This window comes from Myxocyprinus asiaticus, chromosome 3 (assembly GCF_019703515.2).
Source record: "Myxocyprinus asiaticus isolate MX2 ecotype Aquarium Trade chromosome 3, UBuf_Myxa_2, whole genome shotgun sequence".
Taxonomy (NCBI): Eukaryota; Metazoa; Chordata; class Actinopteri; order Cypriniformes; family Catostomidae; genus Myxocyprinus; species Myxocyprinus asiaticus.
This window is the reverse complement of record NC_059346.1, coordinates 13,743,447-13,768,093: the sequence shown is the minus strand read 5'-3', so window position 1 is coordinate 13,768,093 and position 24,647 is coordinate 13,743,447. Positions and strand designations below refer to the sequence as shown.

Here is a 24,647-nt window from a genome sequence, read left to right as displayed (position 1 = left end):
TATGCTAAGCTTGTAGGCTCAACTTGGTAGAAGGGCTGTGGTGTGTATGTTGTGAAGTGTGCGTAAGTATAATGACTCCGAACAGACACTTTGCAAAGGTTTTGCCCTTCCAACAAGTGTTTATACTGGTTTATGTTGTATTAATGGTAAATGCGTTAATCGCATTTTAAAAAATGATCTTTTTTAATTATTTGCCTGCATTTATGCATTAATTCTGACAGCCCTAATAAATACTTCACAATTTTAATTATATAATTTTTTTCCTCCCTGTTGCGGTAATGAGAATATTGACCATCTTTTTTTTGCATTGTGGGAGAATTCGGGGCTAAAATGTTCGCGACAATGTAAAAAATCGTAATTGCCCTAAATATAGGCTGTGTATAGGCAAAATATAATGTCGTCTTTGTTTCTTTTGATTTTGGAGTAAAATAGGACCAGGACATTTTCTTGACCGGTTTCGTGAGAATCACCCACCAGGTGAAAATCGAGAGTCCGATCCATTACAAAAGAAATTGCACACCTCTCCTAAACAAGACTAATGGTTTGGAATATCATTCTTGTCCGTAGCACAAACATGCAAGACGATTTACACACCAAAGTGTAATACTTAGAGTTAGAGTTGGAATGTCCCGTTAGCTAGAAATGTAAGTGTGTGTTTATTCTGCTGTATACGTCTTTGGTGCTCTGACCGGTTTTCTAGCAAAATTCCTGTACCGCTTCTGTGCCTTTTTTATAAGTCTAAATGTCTATGTGTCCACAGGGGTGTGTCTGTTTCATGCAAGTGTGTGTGGTATGAAATAAAAACGTGACAAGTTTACATAGGCAGGAGTGTATTCATCCTGTTAGGGTGTTTGTTTGTGTGTGTGTGTGTGTCCGTGTATAAAGTGTGTTTCTCCCCCAAGTGGCCTTGTCTGTCCCCTTGATTTACTTTGTGTGTGTGTGTGAGTAGGAGTGGATATATGGCCACTTTACATTCAGGGTTTATTGCTGCGGTGTCATTTAGCTAATGGACACTATTTCTGTTCTCTGTTTCTTCCCCGCCCTCTCTATTCCGTCAGTACAATTCAGTTTAATTTACAATTACGATGTAAATATTTTGGGCATGTACTTTCTTTCCAAGAGAGGTAACTAATGTAAGTAGGGAACTAGAAAAACAAGTCAAACACTATGGATGAATGTCATACAGTCACAAACAGAACTGAAGATTTGTCAAGTCAAATATTAAGATAATATTAAAGATGGTTGATTGGTTGAGTGGCCTTGCAGATAGCACACATGCTTCAGATGTGCTGAGCATTCGCATTTATTTTTAAAATTTTAGATGAATTTCATGTCACTGAGCAGCAATGATAATTTAAGGTTAAATGTTTCCCACTTTTACAAACACTATTTGTATGAATGGACTCAGCAATTATCTGTTTTCAGGTTGTGTTGTGCCTCAAAGAGAATCTTTGTATGTTTTCTGCAAATACAGAATAAAAAGAAAACTATTTTACTCTCAGATCTCCCGAGTTAGAATGCAAGAGAGCAGATCTCCGAGTTAGAATGCAAGAGAGCAAGTATAACATAAGTACATTATACAGTGCTGTGACAAAATATTTGCTCCATCCTGATTTCTTCTGTTTTTGAGTATATCGCATATTAAATTGTTTCAAAAATTAAAACTAAATCTAACATAAAACAAAGGCAATCTGAGTAAACACAAAATACTGTTTTTAAATGATAATTTTATTTGTTGAAGCAAAAAAGTTACCCAATACCAATTGGGCCTGTGTGAAAAAGTATTTGCCCCCTTTTTTTGTAGTTACTAAATCCCCAAATCTATGAAACTGCATTCGTAATGGGGTTCTGCTGGACTAGACACACCCAGGCCTGATTACTGCCAGCCCTGTACAATCAAATCAACACCCAAATAGAACTTTTTCAGCAGCATGAAGCTGGCTAAAAGGTCTCACCCAGTAGCACATTATGCCAAGGTCAAAATAAATTTTCAGAAATGATGAGGAAAAAGGTGATTTGAAATACATCAGTCTGGGAAGGGTTACAAAGCTATTTCAAAGGCTCTGGGACTCCAAAGAACCACAGTGAGAGCCATTATATCCAAATGGAGAAAACTTGGCACAGTAGTGAACCTTCCCAGAAGTGGCCGACCTTCCAAAATTCCTCCAAGAGCACAGCGACGACTCACAAAAAAGCCAAGGACAACATCCAAGGAACTGCAGGCCTCTTTTGCATAAATAAAGGTCAGTGTTCATGACTCCACTATCAGAAAGACACTGGCCAAAAATGGCATCCATGGAAGAGTGGTGAGTCGAAATAACTTTTATTTCGAAATAAGTTTTGGAGTGACCTAGTCAAAGTCCTGACTTGAACCCGATTGAGAGATGCAGGATCTTAAACAGGCAGTTCATGCTCTGCTTCATTTAGTTCACCCCCCAGTGTGGCTGAACTAAAGCAGTTCTGCAAAGAAGATTTGGCAAAAATTCCACCACAGCATTGTGAAAGACTGATCTCCAGTTATCAGAAGCATTTGGTTGCAGTTGTTGCTGCTAAAGGTGGCACAACCAGCTATTAAGTTTAAGGGGCAGTTAGTTTTTCACATGGGAGATATAGGTGTTGGATAACGTTTTTGCTTCAATTTAAAAAAAAAAAAAAAACGTATTTGAAAACTGTATTTTGTGTTTACTCATGTTGTCTTTGTTTGATGCTACATATCGTTGGAAGATCTAAAACAATTTAGTATGAAAAATACACAAAAATAGAACAAATCAGGAAGGGGTAAATACTTTTTCACATCACTGTACATTTTTCTGCCCTTCAGAAGTTTTCATTTAGCAGCTCTGGTGTATTTTTTTGGCTGCCACCTGCAATGTTTCACTTCCAAATTTAAAAGCTTACCATACACTTATACAGTGGACTAATGGCATAAAATTGGTCTAATTTAACTGAAAACCCCCCAAATTGTAATAAAAGATTCCAATTATTCGTAAATAATATTGTATATATTTAAATTCTTATAATGAACATAATTAAAAAAAAAATAAAATAATGTGTTTATTTTCCTAACTTCATAAATATGTAATTCTGGTTCCGTTTGCTCTATCTTCCTGCAAAAAGTTTGATTTCATTCCACTAGATTGCAGCAAGTACTAGGGAAAAATACATTTTCATCTATCACCTTCCATCACAATATACAAATCTGAAATGAAGGTCGCGCTCTAACGCAGCTGAGCACTCACACCATAGACATCCATTCAATTTTGAATTGCATGCATGTTTAGTCACATATCTCGGCCTTTGAATGGACTAGAAGCTCAATATAGAGGTCGTTGTAAAGCTGAGATCCTCAGCAATAGTTAACATATTTTGCCAATGATTTGTTTATCATGCTTTTTCTGCTGGACTGCAGTTTTATTTCTGGACTTCTGAGATATAACACTGGATTATTTTACAAAGCAGGCTTACAGTCAGGTAATGGCTACTTTGGGGCTTACAGAACAGTGATCGGAGCAGACATGAGACGTTTGTCTTGAATTACAGAGATCATATTTTGCTTCTTTTGACCAGCATTCGAACTGTGGTTTAAGGGCCACAAAATAAACTATATAGTCACATTTACGAGAATAAGAGCTTTTATTTGATATATGACTTGTCTATTTAAGTGCTATGGGAAAAACGTTTATATTTATATGCATAGTTCTACATCGTCACCTCTCGGTGGTGCTCATTTGCAACGCAATGTTTTTATTTAGTTATTTTATGTAACAGAAATGCAGAAGTGATGGTATTTCTATAAAAAGTTCCGATTCTAAGCTTTCAAATGACATCAAATATGTGTAACTTACACTATATTGCCAAAAGTATTCGCTCACCTGCCTTTAGACGCATATGAACTTAAGTGACATCCCATTCTTAATCCATAGGGTTTAATATGACGTCGGCCCACCCTTTGCAGCTATAACAGCTTCAACTATTCTGGGAAGGCTTTCCACAAGGTTTAGGAGTGTGTTTATGGGAATTTTTGACCATTCTTCCAGAAGCGCATTTGTGAGGTCAGACACTGATGTTGGACGAGAAGGCCTGGCTCACAGTCTTCGCTCAAATTCATCCCAAAGGTGCTCTATCGGGTTGAGGTCAGGACTCTGTGCAGGCCAGTCAAGTTCTTCCACATCAAACTCGCTCATCCATGTCTTTATGGACCTTGCTTTGTGCACTGGTGCGCAGTCATGTTGGAACAGGAAGGGGCCATCCCCAAAGTTGGGAGCATGGAATTGTCCAATATCTCTTGGTATGCTGAAGCATTCAGAGTTCCTTTCACTGGAACTAAGGGGCCAAGCCCAGCTCCTGAAAAACAACCCCACACCATAATCCCTCCTCCACCAAACTTCACAGTTGGCACATGCAGTCAGACAAATACCGTTCTCCTGGCAACCGCCAAACCCAGACTCGTCCATCAGATTGCCAGATGGAGAAGCGTGATTCGTCACTCCAGAGAACGCGTCTCCACTGCTCTAGAGTCCAGTGGCAGCGTGCTTTACACCACTGCATCCGATGCTTTGCATTGCACTTGGTGATGTATGGCTTGGATGCAGCTGCTCGGCCATGGAAACCCATTCCATGAAGCTCTCTACGCACTGTTCTTGAGCTAATCTGAAGGCCACATGAACTTTGAAGGTCTGTAGCGATTGACTCTGCAGAAAGTTGGCGACCTCTGCGCACTATGCGCCTCAGCATCCGCTGACCCCGCTCTGTCATTTTACGTGGCCTACCACTTCGTGGCTGAGTTGCTGTCATTCCCAATCGCTTCCACTTTGTTATAATACCACTGACAGTTGACTGTGGAATATTTAGTAGCGAGGAAATTTCACGACTGGACTTGTTGCACAGGTGGCATCCTATCACAGTACCACGCTGGAATTCACTGAGCTCCTGAGAGCGGCCCATTCTTTCACAAATGTTTGTAGAAGCAGTCTACATGCCTAGGTGCTTCATTTTATACACCTGTGGCCATGGAAGTGATTGGAACACCTGAATTCAATTATTTGGATGGGTGAGCGAATACTTTTGGCAATATAGTGTATGTATCCGGGGACTTTTACAATTTAAGTGTAAACTTATTGTGCGTTTTTGCCCCTCTCACAGACCCAGAGTTCAAGTAGTGCATTCTTCATTTCCCCCTATTGTGTGATATTTTCCCTCTCATGTGGCAATAAAAGGACAATGATTCTGATAATCAATTAATATATTGCGCGCACTAAGTGCTCACTATAAATAAATGTATTACAGCTCTTAAGAGATTAAATCATTCATGTCCTCCACTTTTCCCATGATCCATTGCTCTGTTTAATGTCATATTATCAAGTGTTTCTCTCTCTCTCTCTCAGGATATCTGCCCAATGGGATCCATGCTGTTGAGGCCATGCTTGCTGCAGCTAGCATTGGAGCCATCTGGAGTTCGACCTCTCCAGATTTTGGTGTCAATGTAAGAGTTTTATGTGCATATTGGTTGCTAATATGTTAGGTGACAGCATACATTTGTTGATAGCTATGAAATATACAGTAAATACTGAAGCTATGTCTAAAATGACACACTATAGATTATGCACTCGGCCATTTAGTATATGCATTGTCAAAGTGTAGTATCATTTCAAATGGAAGACTAACGTTTTTTAACAACATGGAAGTATTTGCCGTTTTTCAGCTGAAGGAAGTGACGTTTCAAACTCATATGTCACTTGCCTCTAGCTTTAGAATGTTAGCCAACCTCAGTGTAACACTTACTGTATATCTCAAATAAAAGACATATTCACACAGTGTAGGGTAATGGTATAGCATTCAACTCACATTTGCAAGGTTTTGACGGATTTTCGGTAGCTGGAATATTCTGGGTTTAATACAAGTTTAGCTCAATCGACAGCATTTGTGGCATAATGTTTATTACCACAATAATTAATTAAATAAATTATTTTTATTAGTAATCATTATGCCACAAATGCTGTCGATTGAGCTTAACTTGTATTGAACCCTGAATATTCCTTCAAATTAAAGTGGCAAATAGAAAATTCCTTGAATAAACGGATAAGTGAAATGCTCTCGAGGGAAAATGGTGGGTACAGTCCAGTGTCAGAAATTAACTTTTACATTAAGGGGCAATATTTGCACACTGGATTTGATTTTCAGGAGCATTTTTTACCTTTATGAGGGTAAAAATAAACAAAAACCGTTTATGTCAATTTAATCAATTCACTAATACAAATTCTTAAGATTGAGTATTTTTTACCTCTTACCATATGAATGAATTCAACATCAACCCATATTTTATGCCATAATATATCTAACTAGGACTATAATATTAAAAACAATATCAGATGTTACAAATAATAAACAGAAGAATTCATTATGAGGGCACTTTTTGCCACCACATTTTGAATTTCAGTGGGCATTTTTGTCATTTTTAGTGTCATTTTTGCCCAAGCCCACTTTAATTTCTGACCCTGGTCCAGTCACTGGTGAGAAACAATCTCAGAAAGAAACACAGAGTGTGGATGTTGATAAAGTGGATGACTCGGATGCCTTCAACTGCCAGACATTACGTGTACTACGTAAGCCCAGCATTCATATGCCCACGTCTTCATAGCTACACTGGTGCAGTTTTGGTCATGAGCTTCCTCTTTGTTCTTGTCTTACGTATAATCTGCTCTCAAAGTACGCTGGAGATGCAACATCAATTACCTCATTTTACACCTGTCCAACAGTTCACATGGCTTTAAACCAAATGGGATTCAACAAGGGATTTGTTTTATGGTGTTTCATGGTTCATTTTATTTGTTTGGGTTATGTAAGGTCAGGTTTATTTTGCTTGCTGGAATCTGTTGTACTGTATACATATCCCAGCTCTGTTCAAGTAGGTCATCTGGCCATCAGTTCTCACTGTCTTCAAATGAGTATGTGACCTGTTAGCTATGTAAGACACTCTGACCCACACACACACACACACACACACATTCACTGCCTCTGACACTCCCTCTCGCACACATCTTCCTCTACTCGCATGCAAACACACACAGACTTGTTTGAGGACATTAAAATGAGTCTACAGACCCCTCAGGGCTGTGGTTATTCCATAAATAGGACCAGATCTAAAAACTAAAGCAACAGATTTAGTTTGGCTGATCCACTAACACAGCCTATACACTGCTGCCCCCTGTGGTTACGAAAGTGAACTACACCATGCGACTGCAGTTTATAGGGCCCAGTATGGAGTATAGCATTTTGTGTGAGATGAAGTTTGTTTGACTTATAACTCATATTTATATGTTTATGTAGGTCTTTATTAAAGTATGTTTTCAATATTTTACTTCTCTTTGTCCTGCTCTCAGGGGGTGTTGGACAGGTTTTCTCAGATCCAGCCCAAGTTGATATTCTCAGTAGCAGCTGTCGTGTATAATGGCAAGCAGCACGACCATATGGAGAAACTGCAGAATGTTGTTAAAGGTATATAACACTCATTTCAGCTCATGCAGAACTATGTTTGTCATCATGCCTACTGGTGATGTTTGCTTGTCATGGTGCCTCATTTGTTGGTTTGTTTGTTTGTTTGTTTTTTTTTCCTATCATCTCTCTCAGGTCTCCCTGACCTGAAGAAGGTTGTGGTCATACCATACGTTCGCTCTCGACAAGAGACAGACCTCTCCAAGATTCCCAACAGGTCTGTGCGTCTCTGTGTATTTGGGTCTTTGTTTAGGGTGAATTGTTTGTTTTGTGGCATTCTTTATGTTTAAGTCACTTATACATTATACTGTAAAATATATTTCATACTTTTTTGCACACTAATATATCGTTTTGTCTATCTATCGTTCGTTTTTACTATCGTTTGTTTTACTATCTTTTTCTATCACTTGTTTGTACGGCCTATCGTTCGTTCTCTTTTTATATACAGGTGCATCTCAATAAATTAGAATGTCGTGGAAAAGTTCATTTATTTCAGTAATTCAACTCAAATTGTGAAACTCGTGTATTAAATAAATTCAGTGCACACAGACTGAAGTAGTTTAAGTCTTTGGTTCTTTTAATTGTGATGATTTTGGCTCACATTTAACAAAAACCCACCAATTCACTCTCTCAAAAAATTAGAATACATCATAAGACCAATAAAAAAAACATTTTTAGTGAATTGTTGGCCTTCTGGAAAGTATGTTCATTTACTGTATATGTACTCAATACTTGGTAGGGGCTCCTTTTGCTTTAATTACTGCCTCAATTCGGCGTGGCATGGAGGTGATCAGTTTGTGGCACTGCTGAGGTGGAATGGAAGCCCAGGTTTCTTTGACAGTGGCCTTCAGCTCATCTGCATTTTTTGGTCTCTTGTTTCTCATTTTCCTCTTGACAATACCCCATAGATTCTCTATGGGGTTCAGGTCTGGTGAGTTTGCTGGCCAGTCAAGCACACCAAAACCATGGTCATTTAACCAACTTTTGGTGCTTTTGGCAGTGTGGGCAGGTGCCAAATCCTGCTGGAAAATGAAATCAGCATCTTTAAAAAGCTGGTCAGCAGAAGGAAGCATGAAGTGCTCCAAAATTTCTTGGTAAACGGGTGCAGTGACTTTGGTTTTCAAAAAACACAATGGACCAACACCAGCAGATGACATTGCACCCCAAATCATCACAGACTGTGGAAACTTAACACTGGACTTCAAGCAACTTGGGCTATGAGCTTCTCCACCCTTCCTCCAGACTCTAGGACCTTGGTTTCCAAATGAAATACAAAACTTGCTCTCATCTGAAAAGAGGACTTTGGACCACTGGGCAACAGTCCAGTTCTTCTTCTCCTTAGCCCAGGTAAGACGCCTCTGACGTTGTCTGTGGTTCAGGAGTGGCTTAACAAGAGGAATACGACAACTGTAGCCAAATTCCTTGACACGTCTGTGTGTGGTGGCTCTTGATGCCTTGACCCCAGCCTCAGTCCATTCCTTGTGAAGTTCACCCAAATTCTTGAATCGATTTTGCTTGACAATCATAAGGCTGCGGTTCTCTCGGTTGGTTGTGCATCTTTTTCTTCCACACTTTTTCCTTCCACTCAACTTTCTGTTAACATGCTTGGATACAGCACTCTGTGAACAGCCAGCTTCTTTGGCAATGAATGTTAGTGGCTTATCCGCCTTGTGAAGGGTGTCAATGATTGTCTTCTGGACAACTGTCAGATCAGCAGTCTTCCCCATGATTGTGTAGCCTAGTGAACCAAACTGAGAGACCATTTTGAAGGCTCAGGAAACCTTTGCAGGTGTTTTGAGTTGATTAGCTGATTGGTATGTCACCATATTCTAATTTTTTGAGATAGTGAATTGGTGGGTTTTTGTTAAATGTGAGCCAAAATCATCACAATTAAAAGAACCAAAGACTTAAACTACTTCAGTCTGTGTGCATTGAATTGATTTAATACACGAGTTTCACAATTTGAGTTGAATTACTGAAATAAATGAACTTTTCCACGACATTCTAATTTATTGAGATGCACCTGTATCTATTTGTCATTCTATCTTTTTACATACAGTATTTTTATAAAGCTATCTACCATTCTGTCTTTTTACATATACACTATCTATTGTTGTTTTTAAATTAAATCTTTAAATCTTATTGTTCTATCTTTTTACATACAGTATCTATCATTCTCTTATCTATCTATCTATCATTCTTTTTACATATCTATTTTTTGTATATCTATCTTTCGTTCTTTTTATATATACATCTTTTTTTTACATACCTATCTATCATTCTATCTTTTTATGGTCGGCCGATATTATTAGCCGATATTAGCCTTTCACCGATATATCGGAATCGGCGTATATTTTACCGATATGCGCCGATATGAATACTTTTTTCAGAACATATAATGCAGAAAAGAATACTTTAGAATTGGTGTCATAGCGTAGTTTGTCCAGCAGAGTGCGCTCCGACTCCATTGTTTACAGAGCTGACTCTGAGCTGACGGTGGCTCTGCAGACAGGGCGGAGTTAGGTGGTGCAGATTTGAGGAGATCTCTTCTCCTTAAATTGCTAACTAGTTTGTGAAATACATACTGGAAAGTTAATAAAAAAAATTACCCCATCATTTTATATAACTAATATAACGTTAACACTGTCCCTGACAACCATGTCACTCATGTTTATCACATCTGTTTGCTGTTAGCTAGCTATAGTTTGACAGTGCTCTCAGTAATGTAGCAAATTGAAAGGTAAACATCAGAGCATCTTTTTGCAGCTCAGCAGACAACGGTGCGGTGGTGGATTGTGTCTGTTGAGTGTTGATTTCACGCTATGTTATTACTTAATTGGTGAGACACAATGCTGGAAAGTAAATGAAGTCCATCTTTTACTCTCCGTGACAACGAGCTTATAGCTAACTAGCTAACTACGTAGCTACTTTCATTGCTTGTCAGCTGAGTGGAAGCTAATGTGTAAACATGTATTCACCAAACTGTTTTGTTTAGGATTCACAGTTTGGTACCCTCATCATCCGAACAGTTCCAGTCGTTGCATTTACAAAATGTAATATTTAGAAGTCTGGTTTTCCAGACATTAAAATAGAATACGTAATAAAAGTAGATTTAATAAATAGTATATTTGCCCTGTATAAATAATAATATATAGGAACTGTATCTAAAATAAATGAGGGGTGATACATACTAATACAACAGGCTGGAAAAATAGAATTTATTCATTTTAATATCCTATATATATTTTTTGAATGTGTTGAATCTTGACACCGGGCGACGTACCCTAAAAACGGTTTCATGCTGAAGAACTGCTTAAAAGTAAGCTTTTTTTTCTATCTCGTAAATATAAAGAGTGTAAATGCCAACACTATATGTCGAAAGGACTGATGCCTGTCAACCAAAACATGAGCTCACTGATGTCATTAAATATCAGTCTGCTTTTTTATTCCATCCGTTACTCCTGGTCGGAGGCTGCCGTAAATATTTAGTTTATACGTAGGGTTACGTCCTACATGAATGTAATGTTGCAACACTCAAATATTTATTAGAGCGTAAATTGTGACTTCGTGCCCATTTATGCCACAACTAGGCTAAGTTGTAATGTACGTATAGCTGGTGCAACCGGCCCCTGATGTTTATTTAGCTATTTATTTTATTTTAATTTATTATTTATTTAAATAGTCAGCATTTGACTGATACTAAACAGTACTGATGTTTATTTAGCTATTTATTTTATTTTTATTTATTCATTATTTTAATGGTCAGCATTTCACTGATACTAAACAGTACTGATGTTTATTTATCTATTTATTGTATTTTTATTCTTTATTTAAATGGTCAGCAATTGATTGATACTGAACATAACTGATGTTAATTAAGCTATTTATTTTATTTTTATTTACTCTTTATTTTAATGGCGGGCAATTGACTGATACTAAACATACAGTACTGATTTTTATTAGCTATTTATTGTATTTTTATTTATTTATTTTCTCAGTGTTCATTTCTAGAATTTGTTGACAGTGTATAATAATAATGTCAAATGTTCTTTGATCAAAATATTTGTTTAAGAATGCAGCCTTCTGAGTACCTTTGCATAGTCATATCGGTGCAAAATCGGTGCACAATCCACATAGAAAAGGTCTGTTTTCATCGGTCACCATATCGGTAATCGGTGAATTTTCCCCCTCTAAAATCGGTATTGGTCTCAAAAATCCCATATCGGTCGGGCTCTACTTTTTATATAACTGTCTATCATTTCTATCTATATTTCTATCTTTTAACATATCTATCGTTCCATCTTTTTATTTATCTATCTATGATTCTGTCTTTTTACATATTCATACCTTATTACATATCTATCTGTCATTCTGTCTTTTTATTTATCTATCCATCATCCTGTGGTTTTACATATTTACAGTATCTATTTTTTGGATCTATCTGTTGTTCTTTTTATATATCAATCTATGTTTTTACATACCTTTTTATCATTCTATCTTTTCATATACTGTTGCAATCTAAATTATTCAACCCCCCTGACCAGCAATACATTCTGGTGATGTGAATTAAAACACATCAACTAAAACCTCAGTAAACAGTCAAAGTAAGTTTTTAATACACATTTGAGTGATTTTACCCAAATTTTAAAATAAAAATAACTACTTATCTCCACAAATGTCATGTCAAAAATATTCAACCCCCAAAGTCAGTAATTTGTAGAGCATCCTTTATCCTTAATAACAGCAAATAAATGTTTCAAGTAAGTGTTCTCAGGCTTCGGACACCTCTCTATTAGAATTTTTACACATTTCTCATGAGCAAAAGCTTCCAGCTCATTGACATTCTTTGGTTTCTGTGCTACCACTGCTTCCTTGAAATCCCAACAAAGGTTTGCAATGGAATTTTAATGATGGACTGAAAGGGCCATTTAAGGACATTCCACGACCTATCCCTGAACCAGATTTTGGACAACTTGGATATATCCTTGGTGTTAATGTCTTGCTGGAAAGTCCAGTGATCACCGAGCTTCAATTTACACACTGAAGGCATCACATTTTTCATGCCAAAATGGCCTGATATGTGAAAGAATCCATGGTGTCAGTCACAGTCAGGATAGCCGTGTCCTGCAGCCGCAAAATACCCCCATAGCAGGACTGACCCACCTCCATGCTTGACTGTGGGGATGGTGTCGTTCTTGTCATCACCTTGTCATCTTACTCCAGACGTACTGCTGACCCATGGGTCTAAAACTCATTTTCAGTTTAGTGTCATACGTCTATAAAACCTTCCAGGACTCCACAGATCTTTCCTAAATACTTCTTGAATATTCAAGTCAACATTTCCCTTGGTGAAGTTTTGCTTTCTTCCACACCCTAAGAAGGTTGCTGTTGTACCATATTTAAAAAATGTATGAATGGTGCTGCCAGCTTTGTCTATTGGAAATTGAAGTGCCTTGGAAATGTACTTTTAGCCATGACCTTTCTTGTGTAATGAAATAATCTCCTCTATTAGCTTTTGAGACAGCTTATTTTTAATTGCATTTTTTGCATAGAAATACATTTTTGCTTACAACGCTAAACTTAAATTTTAAAACTTAAATAAGTGCCATTGCAGATTGATGACTTAATTTTGTTTTAAAACAATTACTTGTGTAGCCTTACATATTTAAGAAACAGCTACATGCAATAGGGGTTGAATAATTATGACATGGCTGTATTTTTAAAAATGCCTGCTATTTAGAAATATTAGGTTATATATTCACACTATGAATTTGAATGTGTCACTCAACTGATATAGATGTAAAGTTTAAAAATTCTGGGTCATCAGAAAAGCTTACCTTTGTAAATCCTTACCTTCTTGGGGGGGTTGAATAATTTCGATTTTAACTGTATCTGTCTATCATTCTGTCTTTTTACATAGAACATTATATGTATATATGTGTATGTATATATATGTGTATGTGTATGTATGTTCTATCTTTTTATTTATCTATCAATCATTCTGTCTTTTTCACATCTATTTATCATTCTATCTTTTTATTTATCTGTCTGTCATTCTGTCTTTATATATCTATATCTTTTTACATATCTATCTGTTGTTGTTTTTAAATATCTATTGTTCTATCTTTTTACATAGAACAATACATAGATATGGAAAAAAAATGGAACAATAGATATTTAAAAAAAATAGAACGATACATAGATCTATCTATCTGTCTATCTATCTATCTAGCGTTTTATATCTCTAGCGTTCTTTATATCTAGTGTTTTATTTATCTATCATTCTGTCTTACATATTTATCTCTCTTTTGTTCTTTTAATATATCGCTCTCTCTTTTTACTTACCTATGTAATTCTATGTTTTAATATATCTATCTATCGTTTTATCTTTTTATACAGTATATCTATCGTTCCATCAACTTCATGATGAAAGTGTCGAAGTGTAAATGTGACACTGCTTAGCTGACAGACTTGATGAACTTGATGAAAGCTCTTTGAAATTCTTGTTGGGTGTTACTTTTGTGATTAGCTAACATCTACTCTAACATGTATGGTTCGGACATGGTGAAAGTCTCTATCTGGTACTCTTCTTTATATGTATAGTGTGTTCCTGGAGGACTTTTTGGCCACAGGTAAAGAGGGGGATCAGGACCCTCAGCTGGAGTTTGAACAGCTGCCCTTCTCTCATCCTCTTTTCATCATGTACTCCTCTGGGACCACTGGAGCTCCCAAGTGCATGGTGCACTCTGCTGGGGTAAGAGAGCGTGTGTTTGTCAATCTGTGTGTACCGGAGACATTGTGCTTTGTCTGTACTTTCCAAACGCATGCTGATTTCTAAATTTGAATCTGCATGATTCCTGCTTGATATAGCTATTTTCTGACCATAAAGCACACTGTTGTCAGATGCCTTGAAGATGACATAAAGGCTAAAGAAGCAAAAATTAAAGGCCAAAATTAGTTTTTTCAGGTGTAAAATTATTAACAGAGAAGATTGGTTACCGTGTTTAAAACACAATGGGCCCAAAAAGGGTCCTTAAGTGTCAGTACTTTTTGCTACCACTCTGCAAAGAGCAAACATTTGCTAAACTGGTTTTATCATCATGTTTTGTTGGAAGGTTGACTCATTGATGTATTTTATTGTGTACATCCCACTGAATGCTACCATTGCTGGCTTTTAGTTGGGGTTATTGATTTTTTGGAAGACTGGCATCAAGTGGCGTACCATTGTGCTTTTCCAAGTAGGAAGTTTGGACATTCTGAATTTCCGAAATTAAAGGAATGTTGCATCTGATCAGGTCCTTTTTGTTCCTTCCTGAAGGATGTAAATAATCTGACATGCAAAATCCCTTAACTTTGCAACATTGACCACTAGGTGGCAGTAAGAGTAAACTTTAAAGCCTCGGCTGCGCTCAGCTCAAGATGCAATCCAGATGAGTAATTATGTGCACTTTTCCAATGCATTTCCTTTATGATCCCTTTGTAGAATACAATGTGAGAGACACTGTAGCCAATATTGGTCTAAATATGTCTTTATTCTACCACAAACCACACCAAACATCAAGGGAAACAGTGTTGAGAAAATTCCTTGAAATTAAGTAAAGGCAACCAGTCCTTGACCTCTTGTGTTTGTATTACAAATGGCTTTACAAACACACTTCTTATATGTTTTGTTAATGTGAGTGTAGCACTGTGCAGTTGTGTGTCATTATTCACAGCTTTTGTGGCCTCTGGCGCCTCTCGTGTCAGTGATTAGAGCGCTTTGTGTATGAAAACATACAGTCACCCATATGTACATATAAATATCTCTCTCTCTCTCTCTCTCTCTCGATCTCTTGCTCTGGTTGTGGCTCTGGCTCTGTGGATGATAAAGGTTCAACATGCTGGGTTGTAGCAGTTAGCGAATGAATGAACACACTCATAATGAATGCTTGTGCTCAGATACGCATTAGATGTGTGCTACAGTGCTGTGCTCTAAAATTACGGCCTGACTTTAACAAATTTTACTCTATAATCCATGAATGGTTCCCCCCGACCCAATGTAGCATACGTTTAAGATTAAGAAGCAGACATAGAAATATTTCACTGTCTGCTCAATATTTCAATATATTTGTCCAAAATAATCATTTGTACAGATTTGATGAATATTAGTTGTACCAAAGTGGAAATTTTATATGTGCATCTCTAAATAATTGTTTTTTTTGTGAATGATCAGTAGTGCCCGACCGATATATCGGTCAGCCATCGGCCGATATTAGCCTTTCATCGATATATCAGTATCAGCGTATATTTTACCGATATGCGCCGATATGAAAACTTTTTTTCAGAACATATAACGCAGAAAACAATGCTTTAGAATTGGTGTCATAGCGTAGTTTGTCCAGCAGAGCGTGCTCCGACTCCATTGTTTACAGAGCTGAACTGGGCTCTGCAGACAGGGTGGAGTTCAGCGGTGTCATCACAGTAAGTTGTTAACTAGTTTGTTAATACATACTGGAAACTTAATAAACAATGACCCCATCATTTTCCCTTTTCAATATAACTAATATAACATTAACCTTGTCCCTGACAAGTATGTCACTCATGTTTGTTTGCTGATAGCCAGCTATAGTTTGTCAGTGCAGTAAGTAATGTAGCAAATTGAAAGGTAAACATCAGAGCATCTTTTTGCTGCTCAGCAGACAACAGTGCGGTGGTGGATTGTGTCTGATGAGTATTGCTTTCATGCTATGTTGTTACTTAGTTGGTGAGACACAATGCTGGAAAGTAAAATAAACAACGTCCGTCTTTTACTCTTGTGACAATGAGCTTATAGCTAACTAGCTAATCACATATCTACTTTCATTGTTGTCAGATGAGTGGAAGCTAATGAGTAAACATGTATTCACCAAACTGTTTTGTTCAGGATTCACAGTTTGGTACCCCCTTCAACCGAACAATTCCAGTCATTGCATTTATAAAATGTAATAATTAAAAGTCTGGTTTTCCACCGTTGAAAGTTTCTCCTGAACTTGTATAGCAGAATATGGTGTAACACCGCTGCCTCTGTTTATCTTGACTCGGCAGTGTTAATATAGTCAGCATTTTATTGATACTAAACAGTAATACTGATGTTTATTTAGCTATTTATTTTATTTTTATTTATTCTTTATTTTATTTAAATGGTCAGCATTTGACTGATATTAAACAGTACTGATATTTATTTAGGTATTTATTTTTATTTTTATTTATTCTTTATTTTAATGGTCAGCATTTGACAGATACTAAACAGTACTGATATTTATTTAGCTATTTATTGTATTTTTATTTATTCTTTAAATGGTCAGCAATTGACTGATACCGAACATTACTGATGTTTAAATATTTATTGTATTTTTATTTATTCTTTATTTAAATGGTCAGCAACTGACTGATACTGAACATACAGTACTGTTGTTTTTTTTAAGCTATTGTATTTTTATTTATTCTTTATTTTCTCAGTGTCCATTTCTAGAATTTGTTGACAATATATAATAATAATGTCAAATATTCTTTGATAAAAATATTTGTTTAAGAATGCAGCCTTCTGAGTACCTTTGCATTAGTCATATCGGTGCAAAATCTGTGAAAAATCCACATAGAAAAGGTCTGTTTTCATTCCAGCTCAAAAATGAAATATATCGGCCACCATATCGGTAATCAGTGAATTTTTCCCTCTCTAAAATCGGTATCGGTCGGGCTCTAATGATCAGACTGATTTAGACGCAAATGCAATCTGACCTTTTTTCTTGTCTATTCCACAGGGCACTCTCATTCAGCATCTTAAAGAACACATTCTCCATGGTAACATGAGCTACAATGATGTCATCATATATTACACTACGGTACGTTTGTGACCTTATTCAAAACAGATCTTTAAAGGTGCACTCATAAATTTTTCCCTAATTTAAAAGTTTTACACACAGAAATGTACACTCCCTGAGCACTTTATTAGGAATACTATGGTCCTAATAAAGTGCCCGAGGTGGTCGTCTGCTGTTGTAGCCCATGCACCTCAAGGTTCAACGTGTTGTGCATTCTGAGATGCTGTTCTGCTCACTACAATTTTACAGAGTGGTTATCTGAGTTACCATTGCCTTTCTGTCAGCTCGAACCAGTCTGGCCATTCTCCATTGCGTTTCCATCCACAGAACTGCTGCTCACTGGATGTTTTTGGCAACATTCTGAGTAAACTCTAGAGACTGTTGTGTGTGAAAATCCCAGGAGATCAGCAGTTACAGAAATACTCAAACTAGCCCGTCTGCCACCAACAATCATGCCACGGTCGAAATTACTGAGATCACATTTTTCCCCATTCTGATGGTTCATGTGAATATTAACTGAAGCTCTTGACCCGTAACTGTATGATTTTATGCACTGCACTGCTGCCAGACGATTGGCTGATTAGATAATCGCATGAATAAGTAGGTGTACAGGTGTTCCTTATAAAGTGCTCAGTGAGTGTATAATAGTCTAAATGTGTTACACTACTTTATGATTGTTTAAAGGAATAGTTCACTCAGAAATGAAAATTCTCTAATTTACTCACCCTCAAGCCATCCCAGACTTTCTTCTGCAGAACACAAACGAAGATTTTTAGTAGAATATCTCAACTCTGTAGGTCCACACAATGCAAATTAATGGAGTCCAACACTTTCAAGCTCCAAAAAGCACATAAAGGTAATCCATAAGACTCCAGTGGTTTAATCCATGTCTTCTGAAGCTATCCAATCGGTTTTGGGTGAGAACAGACCAAAATATAATTCCTTTTTCACTATAAATCTTGCCATAAGCAGTCTCCTTGGAGATCATGATTTCAAGCTTGATTACACTTCATAGCGCCATCTACCGCTCTGCGCATGTGTCAAGCATTAGGAAGTATAATCAAGCATGAAATCATGATCGTGCCTAGAGACCGCAATGACAAGATGTACAGTGAACAAAAGTTATTTTTTGGTCTGTTCTGACTCAATACCAATTAGATTGCTTCAGAAGACTTAAAGAGTCTTGTGGATTACCTTTATGTGCTTTTTAGACCTTCAATGTTTTGGTCACTATTCACTTGCATTATATGGACCTACAGAGCTGAGATATTCTTCTAAAAATCTTTGTTTGTGTTCTGCAGAAGAAAGAAAGTCATACATATCTGGGATGGCATACGGGTGAGTAAATGAAAGAATTTTCATTTTTGGGTGTACAATTTTTTTTTCTATTATTTTGCCTCAGACAAGTCACCTTAGTTACATCAGCAGAAAAGAAAAATCATTCAGAGGTTGAGAAATGAACAATTATGGGAACAAAATTATCCCAATCTAAGAGGAAATCTTTCTGTTTTGTGTACAGACGGGCTGGATGATGTGGAACTGGCTAGTGTCTTCTCTAGCCACCGGGGCTTCCGTGGTTCTCTACGACGGCTCTCCTCTCGTTCCGAGTGCCAATGTGCTCTGGGACCTAGTAGATCGGCTTGGGTAAGTTGTTTGTAAGAAATGGAGAGAAGAACTATAATAAAGGTTTCAACGTCAGGTTTTTTTGTGCCCGCACTATAATTGGCCGAAGTGTGAAAGTGCTAATCACCAGCATCTGCTCTGCCCTTTATATAAATGACACCGCATCACCACGGCAACCTGTTTAAAAGAGACAGGTCTAATTGACCAAATTTAACGTGCCATTGAATTCCTTGCCTTTACTTTTTATTGATTAGAAATGATCGATGTGCAACAGACACCAGGGTTCCTTTGGATCACACTTGTTTTGTGTGTGTAAGTGTGTTTGCTCATTTTCTGCTCCCTTGGCTTCTGGTGGAAGTCTCTATTCTTAACTCTCATTGTCTCGCCTCTTCCCAAGAGGAAGAAAATAGAGACATTTTAGAGCAGTTTTTGGGAAAGCCAAAATGCACACACACTCATACACACACATTTCCATTACTCACCAGGCCCATGTGTGCTGCTTTTATTGCTACAGGGACATATGTCTCTTTATATATTTTGAAATAACGACAGCTTTGGTTTGTATCTGAGCTGTGAGTGTTCTTATGCAGACAGTCCCTGTGCTTTTCTGTCTTTCTAACCATCTTTCATTCTGAGTTTTTCGTTTGGTTAGAAACTTTTTTGTGATGCCAATTAAATGTATTTATTTTGTGCTGGATAGGGTTTATTTAGAGTATATTTAGATACTGAAAAGAAGTTTAATTTTTAGTTTAGTGGATTCTTGGATCCACAGTCCTCCTAGAGTTGCTGATGGGTAAGTATCTTGCTCATAAGCATAGTGGGTTGTAGAGAAGGACATCCGTCATTCAGTAAAATAAACCTTATACTGGGAGTTCACCTTAAGTACTGTTAGGTAGTCACCAATCTCAAATGGATGTGAACCTTTAATTAGTTTAAAGCCTTTTTGCCTTTGCATTGGATAAACACAATCAAGGGAAACAGGAAATCAAGGGGAGAAGAGGGGTAAACAGAATTGAGAAATGTCACGAGCATGAGGAGTATCACTAAACAAAGTTGGAGTGTATGTGCAGGTCCTACAAGCCATGGCTCCTTAAATTCCTTTAATAATGTTAGTCGAGGTTTCTTCCACTAAAAACAAGTTTAGTTTTACACAGCTGTTGAAGAGGTTATTTTTGTTACTGTACCTTTAAGACTGCTATATCTATATAACCTTATGATTGCCTTGCCTTCATGTACTGATCACACTGTCATTCATCTAGGCAGCAAAGTTGCTGCATGTTGAAAAGGTGTTCATATGTACATGTTGGTGATCAAATGTTAATGGCCTATGATTGCAATGTCATAACAGTTTCTAAATTATTTCTGACTAATATGTGCGGTTTAGTTTCCATAAGTGGTCTGGCTGGACTGGGGAGGGAGCTTTACATTGTAAATAGTAGAATATCTGTACAAAGTAGGTGTTGCACGACTACTGATTTTTAGGCCACAACCACACTAATGAATTTTTGTTTGTAAATGCATTAATTTCGCCACGTTTTGTCAGTCCGTCCACACTGAGACAACGTTTTTGTCCTGTGAAAACTGAGCTTTCTGAAAACATGTGGATAAATTTGAAAATGCTGTCTTTGCATGGTAGTGTGGACAGGGAAAACTGAGATATTCAAAAAAGATGACGTATTTGTTGTTATGTGACGCACTCAATGTAATAATGATTTTTATAGCATCTTTCAGCAATTTAGCACAAACTGCTTTACAAAACATAAAATCAAAACACACTCAGTAAAACACAAGGTAAAATCTAAAATGCACAAAGGAGTAAAAGCGAGTCTATACAAATTAGTTTTTAAACGAGACTTAAAAGCAGTCGCAGATTTAGCTGATATAATATCCCAGGGCAGGCTGTTCCATAATCGTGGGGCCTTCAATACAAAAGCTCTACCACCTTTAGTTTTGTGTCTGAATCTTGGAACAGCCAACAGTTCACGACAAAAAGATCTAAGATGTCTAACTGTTTTGTAAGTTCTGCTAAATATTCTGGTGCCAAACAATGCAATGCTTTATATGTAATTAATAAAATCTTTAAATCAACCCTAAAATGAATTGGTAACCAATGCAAAGAAGTTAAACCTGGAGTAATATGATTAAAAGGCCTAGTTGTGTAGCTGCAGCATTCTGCACTGATTGTAGCCATGCTAAAGTGCATTGATTTAAAGTTGAAAACAGGGCATTACAATAATCAAGTCGAGATTAAATAAAAGCATGTATAAGCATCTCTGTATCCCTAAAACTCAAAGCATATTTTGCCTAGGAAATGTTCCTTTACTGATAAAAACAAGACTGAACTAACTTCCTCATGTGATTATGCAAAATTTTAATTTGTATCAATATAGATGCCCAAATTTCTCACCACCTGCTGAATACTTGGTACCACCTGATTAAGTGCTGACTCAATCTGACTTAAAATAAAATAAAACACATGACTGATTATAACAACCTCTCTTTTATCAGTATTTAACAACAGACAATTATATGCCACCTATGTTTATATATGCTATACAAGCTTGAAGAACATTTAAATTAGTCAGATCATTAGGATTCAACAACAAATACAATTCCAGGTCATCTGCATAGCAGATTTTTTCGAATCATAGAACCAAGCGGAAACATATGTAGAAAAAACGAAATTGGCCCTAACAGGGATCCTTGCGGAACACCACAATTTATTGTTGAAGAGAAGGACATCTCATATCCAACATACACCACAAATTTCCTATTCGAAAAAGGAAACAAACCAAACTAAGGCCACCCCAGATATTCCAACCTATCTCTTCAATGTATCAATTAAAACTGAATGATCAATTGTATCAGATGCTGCTGTTAAATCAAGCAACACTAAAACAGAGCACTCAAAATCAATTTGTCAACCCAAAACAATCAAGATGGTGGCCCATGTTGTAGCGGCCCATGTTGCTGTGCCTGCTATCCACTTTAATAGCATTGTTAAAGATAAATGTTACTTTGTACAAGCTTTGCATGTGCAATACAGATACATAGAATGTGTAAGATTGTTGTTGACATGTTCATGTGTGTTGAGCACAGCAACACAGTAAACAAACACCAGTTCTGAAGTGCATTCTGTGTATGTTTCTTTTAATGTGAGTCTGACAGAACATCACAGCCTATATTTAAAACACTGCACCTTTTCAATGCAGAGCCACTGGGCTTCACACCCGCTGTATTTCCTACATAGTCTGTGCAACCCCTAGTACTTAGTACATAGAGCTCTTTTATTTCAGAAGGAACATCCTGTTTTTCATTATATTTAGCCTTTTAAACATCAAACACAGCTGTTGTTTTGGTAATATTAACACTGGCTTCAAGAACTGCCTATTGATCTTGCTATCCAAATTTCTAGACTAAATTTGACTTTGTTAAACCAAAAAGCTACAAGTTCAAACTTCAGACTACATGAACCCATCTACCTCTGATGTAGACAAGGTAAAAAACACTGGCATCTACCAAATGAATTAAACTTGGTCTCTCTTTTTGTCCTGTAATTTAGTGAGACAGATAGACTGATCCTGGATTAACTTTTATTTTGTGCTGCTGCCAGATTAATTGTGTTAAATGTTTACAATGATCAATATTCAATCAGTGAGCTGATGTGGTGTCCATGTAGATGAAGAGAAAAGCATTAGAGGAAACATGTGCTGGACAAAGAGCCATTGTAAGACTTAGTCATGCTTGACAACTCTTTCTTTGTCCCATATTGTTGCTCTTCTGGCGGAAGATGTTCTTGGAAAAAAAGAGCTCTTTTTAGAATTTCTTCAAGCTTTGCAGAACTTCCCTTAAGAATGAATGGTGTATTGCCTTAAACTGTGCAGTTTTTGGCAAAATATTCTTGTAAACAGAATTGATAATATTCTTATGTGGGCTGGAATGAAGAGTGATATTTTAAAACATATTTATCTGATGTTTTTGTTAAAGAAATTGTTAACAATAATTTGACTGAAAACTGTGGAGACTGTGAATCAGAATTGAGACAAACGATTATCACCATCACTTGAAAAGAGGATGGCGATAACACACCTGATAACATTAGTGTAAGTACAGAACTGCTCATAACATCTCATAACATAATGCTCTTAACATTTTATTTACTATCGCCTTTACTAAAGCATGAATCAATACACAAATTAATTAACTTTAAGTTATTAGCTTTAATTTACCTAGGAGAAAATGTAGGTGTCCTTGCTGATGTTATACATGTTCATTTGGGAATGAGGGCTAACACAGTTTATTCCATAGCATGTTCTTCTTGAGATTGATTTAAATGAGTCATGACATGAGGAATACAATTTACCTTGATCTTTTGACATAAAAGAGGACATTGTACTATAAAAGCATACTGTAAGTTTCAGAACTGAAATAGAAAAAGAGCATTTATTTAAACCAAGCTGCAAAAAAGGCTCGTTTAGAATTCTTGGAACTTGTGACGTCACAAGGACCAAATACATCTGCATATGCAACGCCTATTTTTCCATCATTGCACCCTTGGCCCCGCCCACTGGTGCTCAGTCAGTCACACAGGTGAAGAGGAGAGAGATGGGCCTGTCATGGGAGATTCATACTAAGTGGACTTACACAGGACACCATGTGCCTGTCTGGATTTAAATGTTTTTCTATATAAACATGCACAGACAGACGTCTTTGACTGCTTGATACATATCTCGGGCCGCTTTTTAAAGAGGTAAAGTTAGTATACATTACTTGTTATTATTATTGTCATGGTATAATAAATCAGTTATTTAAGACAACCAAAGGTGGTTTGATAATTAATTTGTTTATAACTAATTGCCGCACTGGAGCATTGCTGACAAGGTGGAGAGAGAGAATAATATTAGAATAATGTTTAAGTTAAGGATGGAAACTGCTTACCTTTCCTCTTAACACACTGTTTTGAATAAAAAAAAAAGTCACATGAATTCGTGCAGATCCGTTGAGTTTTTTTCCGGGGTTGAGGGGCGTCCAATATGTTCAAGTCATGTTATAAACATGGGCGCTCCGAAGAGGTTTTGTTGGGAAACAGATTTATAAGTTAATTATTAGTAGTAAATCAATCATTAATGCCAACCCTATATGAATATGCTGCCTGAGTTTTTGCTTTTGCTCGGCCGTTCGCTTGTTTTAGACGACCAAGCACCAGCAAATTACGTTGCATGAATGAAACGCACACAGGAACAGTTTTTATAGTTTTACGTTTTATCGTTTTTTTGACTATAAAGTTTCCCAAACTTTTGTCTGTTCTGGCAAAATGAACTTCTGTCCAAACTTCCTAATTTAATGAAATTGTTGTGTACAAAAAAAAAAACAACATAAAAGCGTGGTAAAATATATACATCTTAAATATAAATTTGATATTCATGAGAGGGCACATTGTTATATATTACTGTAAAATGTTTTCCTGCAAGGGCTCATAAAATATATATATAAATGTACTGCCATTGAAAGTGATACTTACTAAAGTTCAGCACTATGTGTTCATGTGAGGGAACATAACATACACTATATGGCCAAAAGTTTGTGGACACCATATGTGCTTGATGAACATTTGATTTCAAAACCTTAGTCATCAATTTTCCCCTTTGCTGTAATAACAGCTTCCATTCTTTTGGGAAGGCTTTCCACTATACT

The 24,647-nt window shown here is 36.8% G+C and overlaps 1 protein-coding gene across 1 annotated transcript in view; it reads left to right on the top strand.

Annotated features, from left to right (window-relative positions):
- LOC127418622 (acetoacetyl-CoA synthetase) overlaps window positions 1–24,647 on the top strand; it is a 54,031-nt gene that overhangs the window by 10,726 nt on the left and 18,658 nt on the right. The window contains exons 5-10 of the mRNA XM_051659269.1: window positions 5,385–5,482; window positions 7,380–7,494; window positions 7,627–7,708; window positions 14,095–14,245; window positions 17,271–17,351; window positions 18,850–18,974. Coding sequence (XP_051515229.1) covers window positions 5,385–5,482; window positions 7,380–7,494; window positions 7,627–7,708; window positions 14,095–14,245; window positions 17,271–17,351; window positions 18,850–18,974 — 652 coding nt within the window. The remainder of the gene's footprint in view (window positions 1–5,384; window positions 5,483–7,379; window positions 7,495–7,626; window positions 7,709–14,094; window positions 14,246–17,270; window positions 17,352–18,849; window positions 18,975–24,647) is intronic.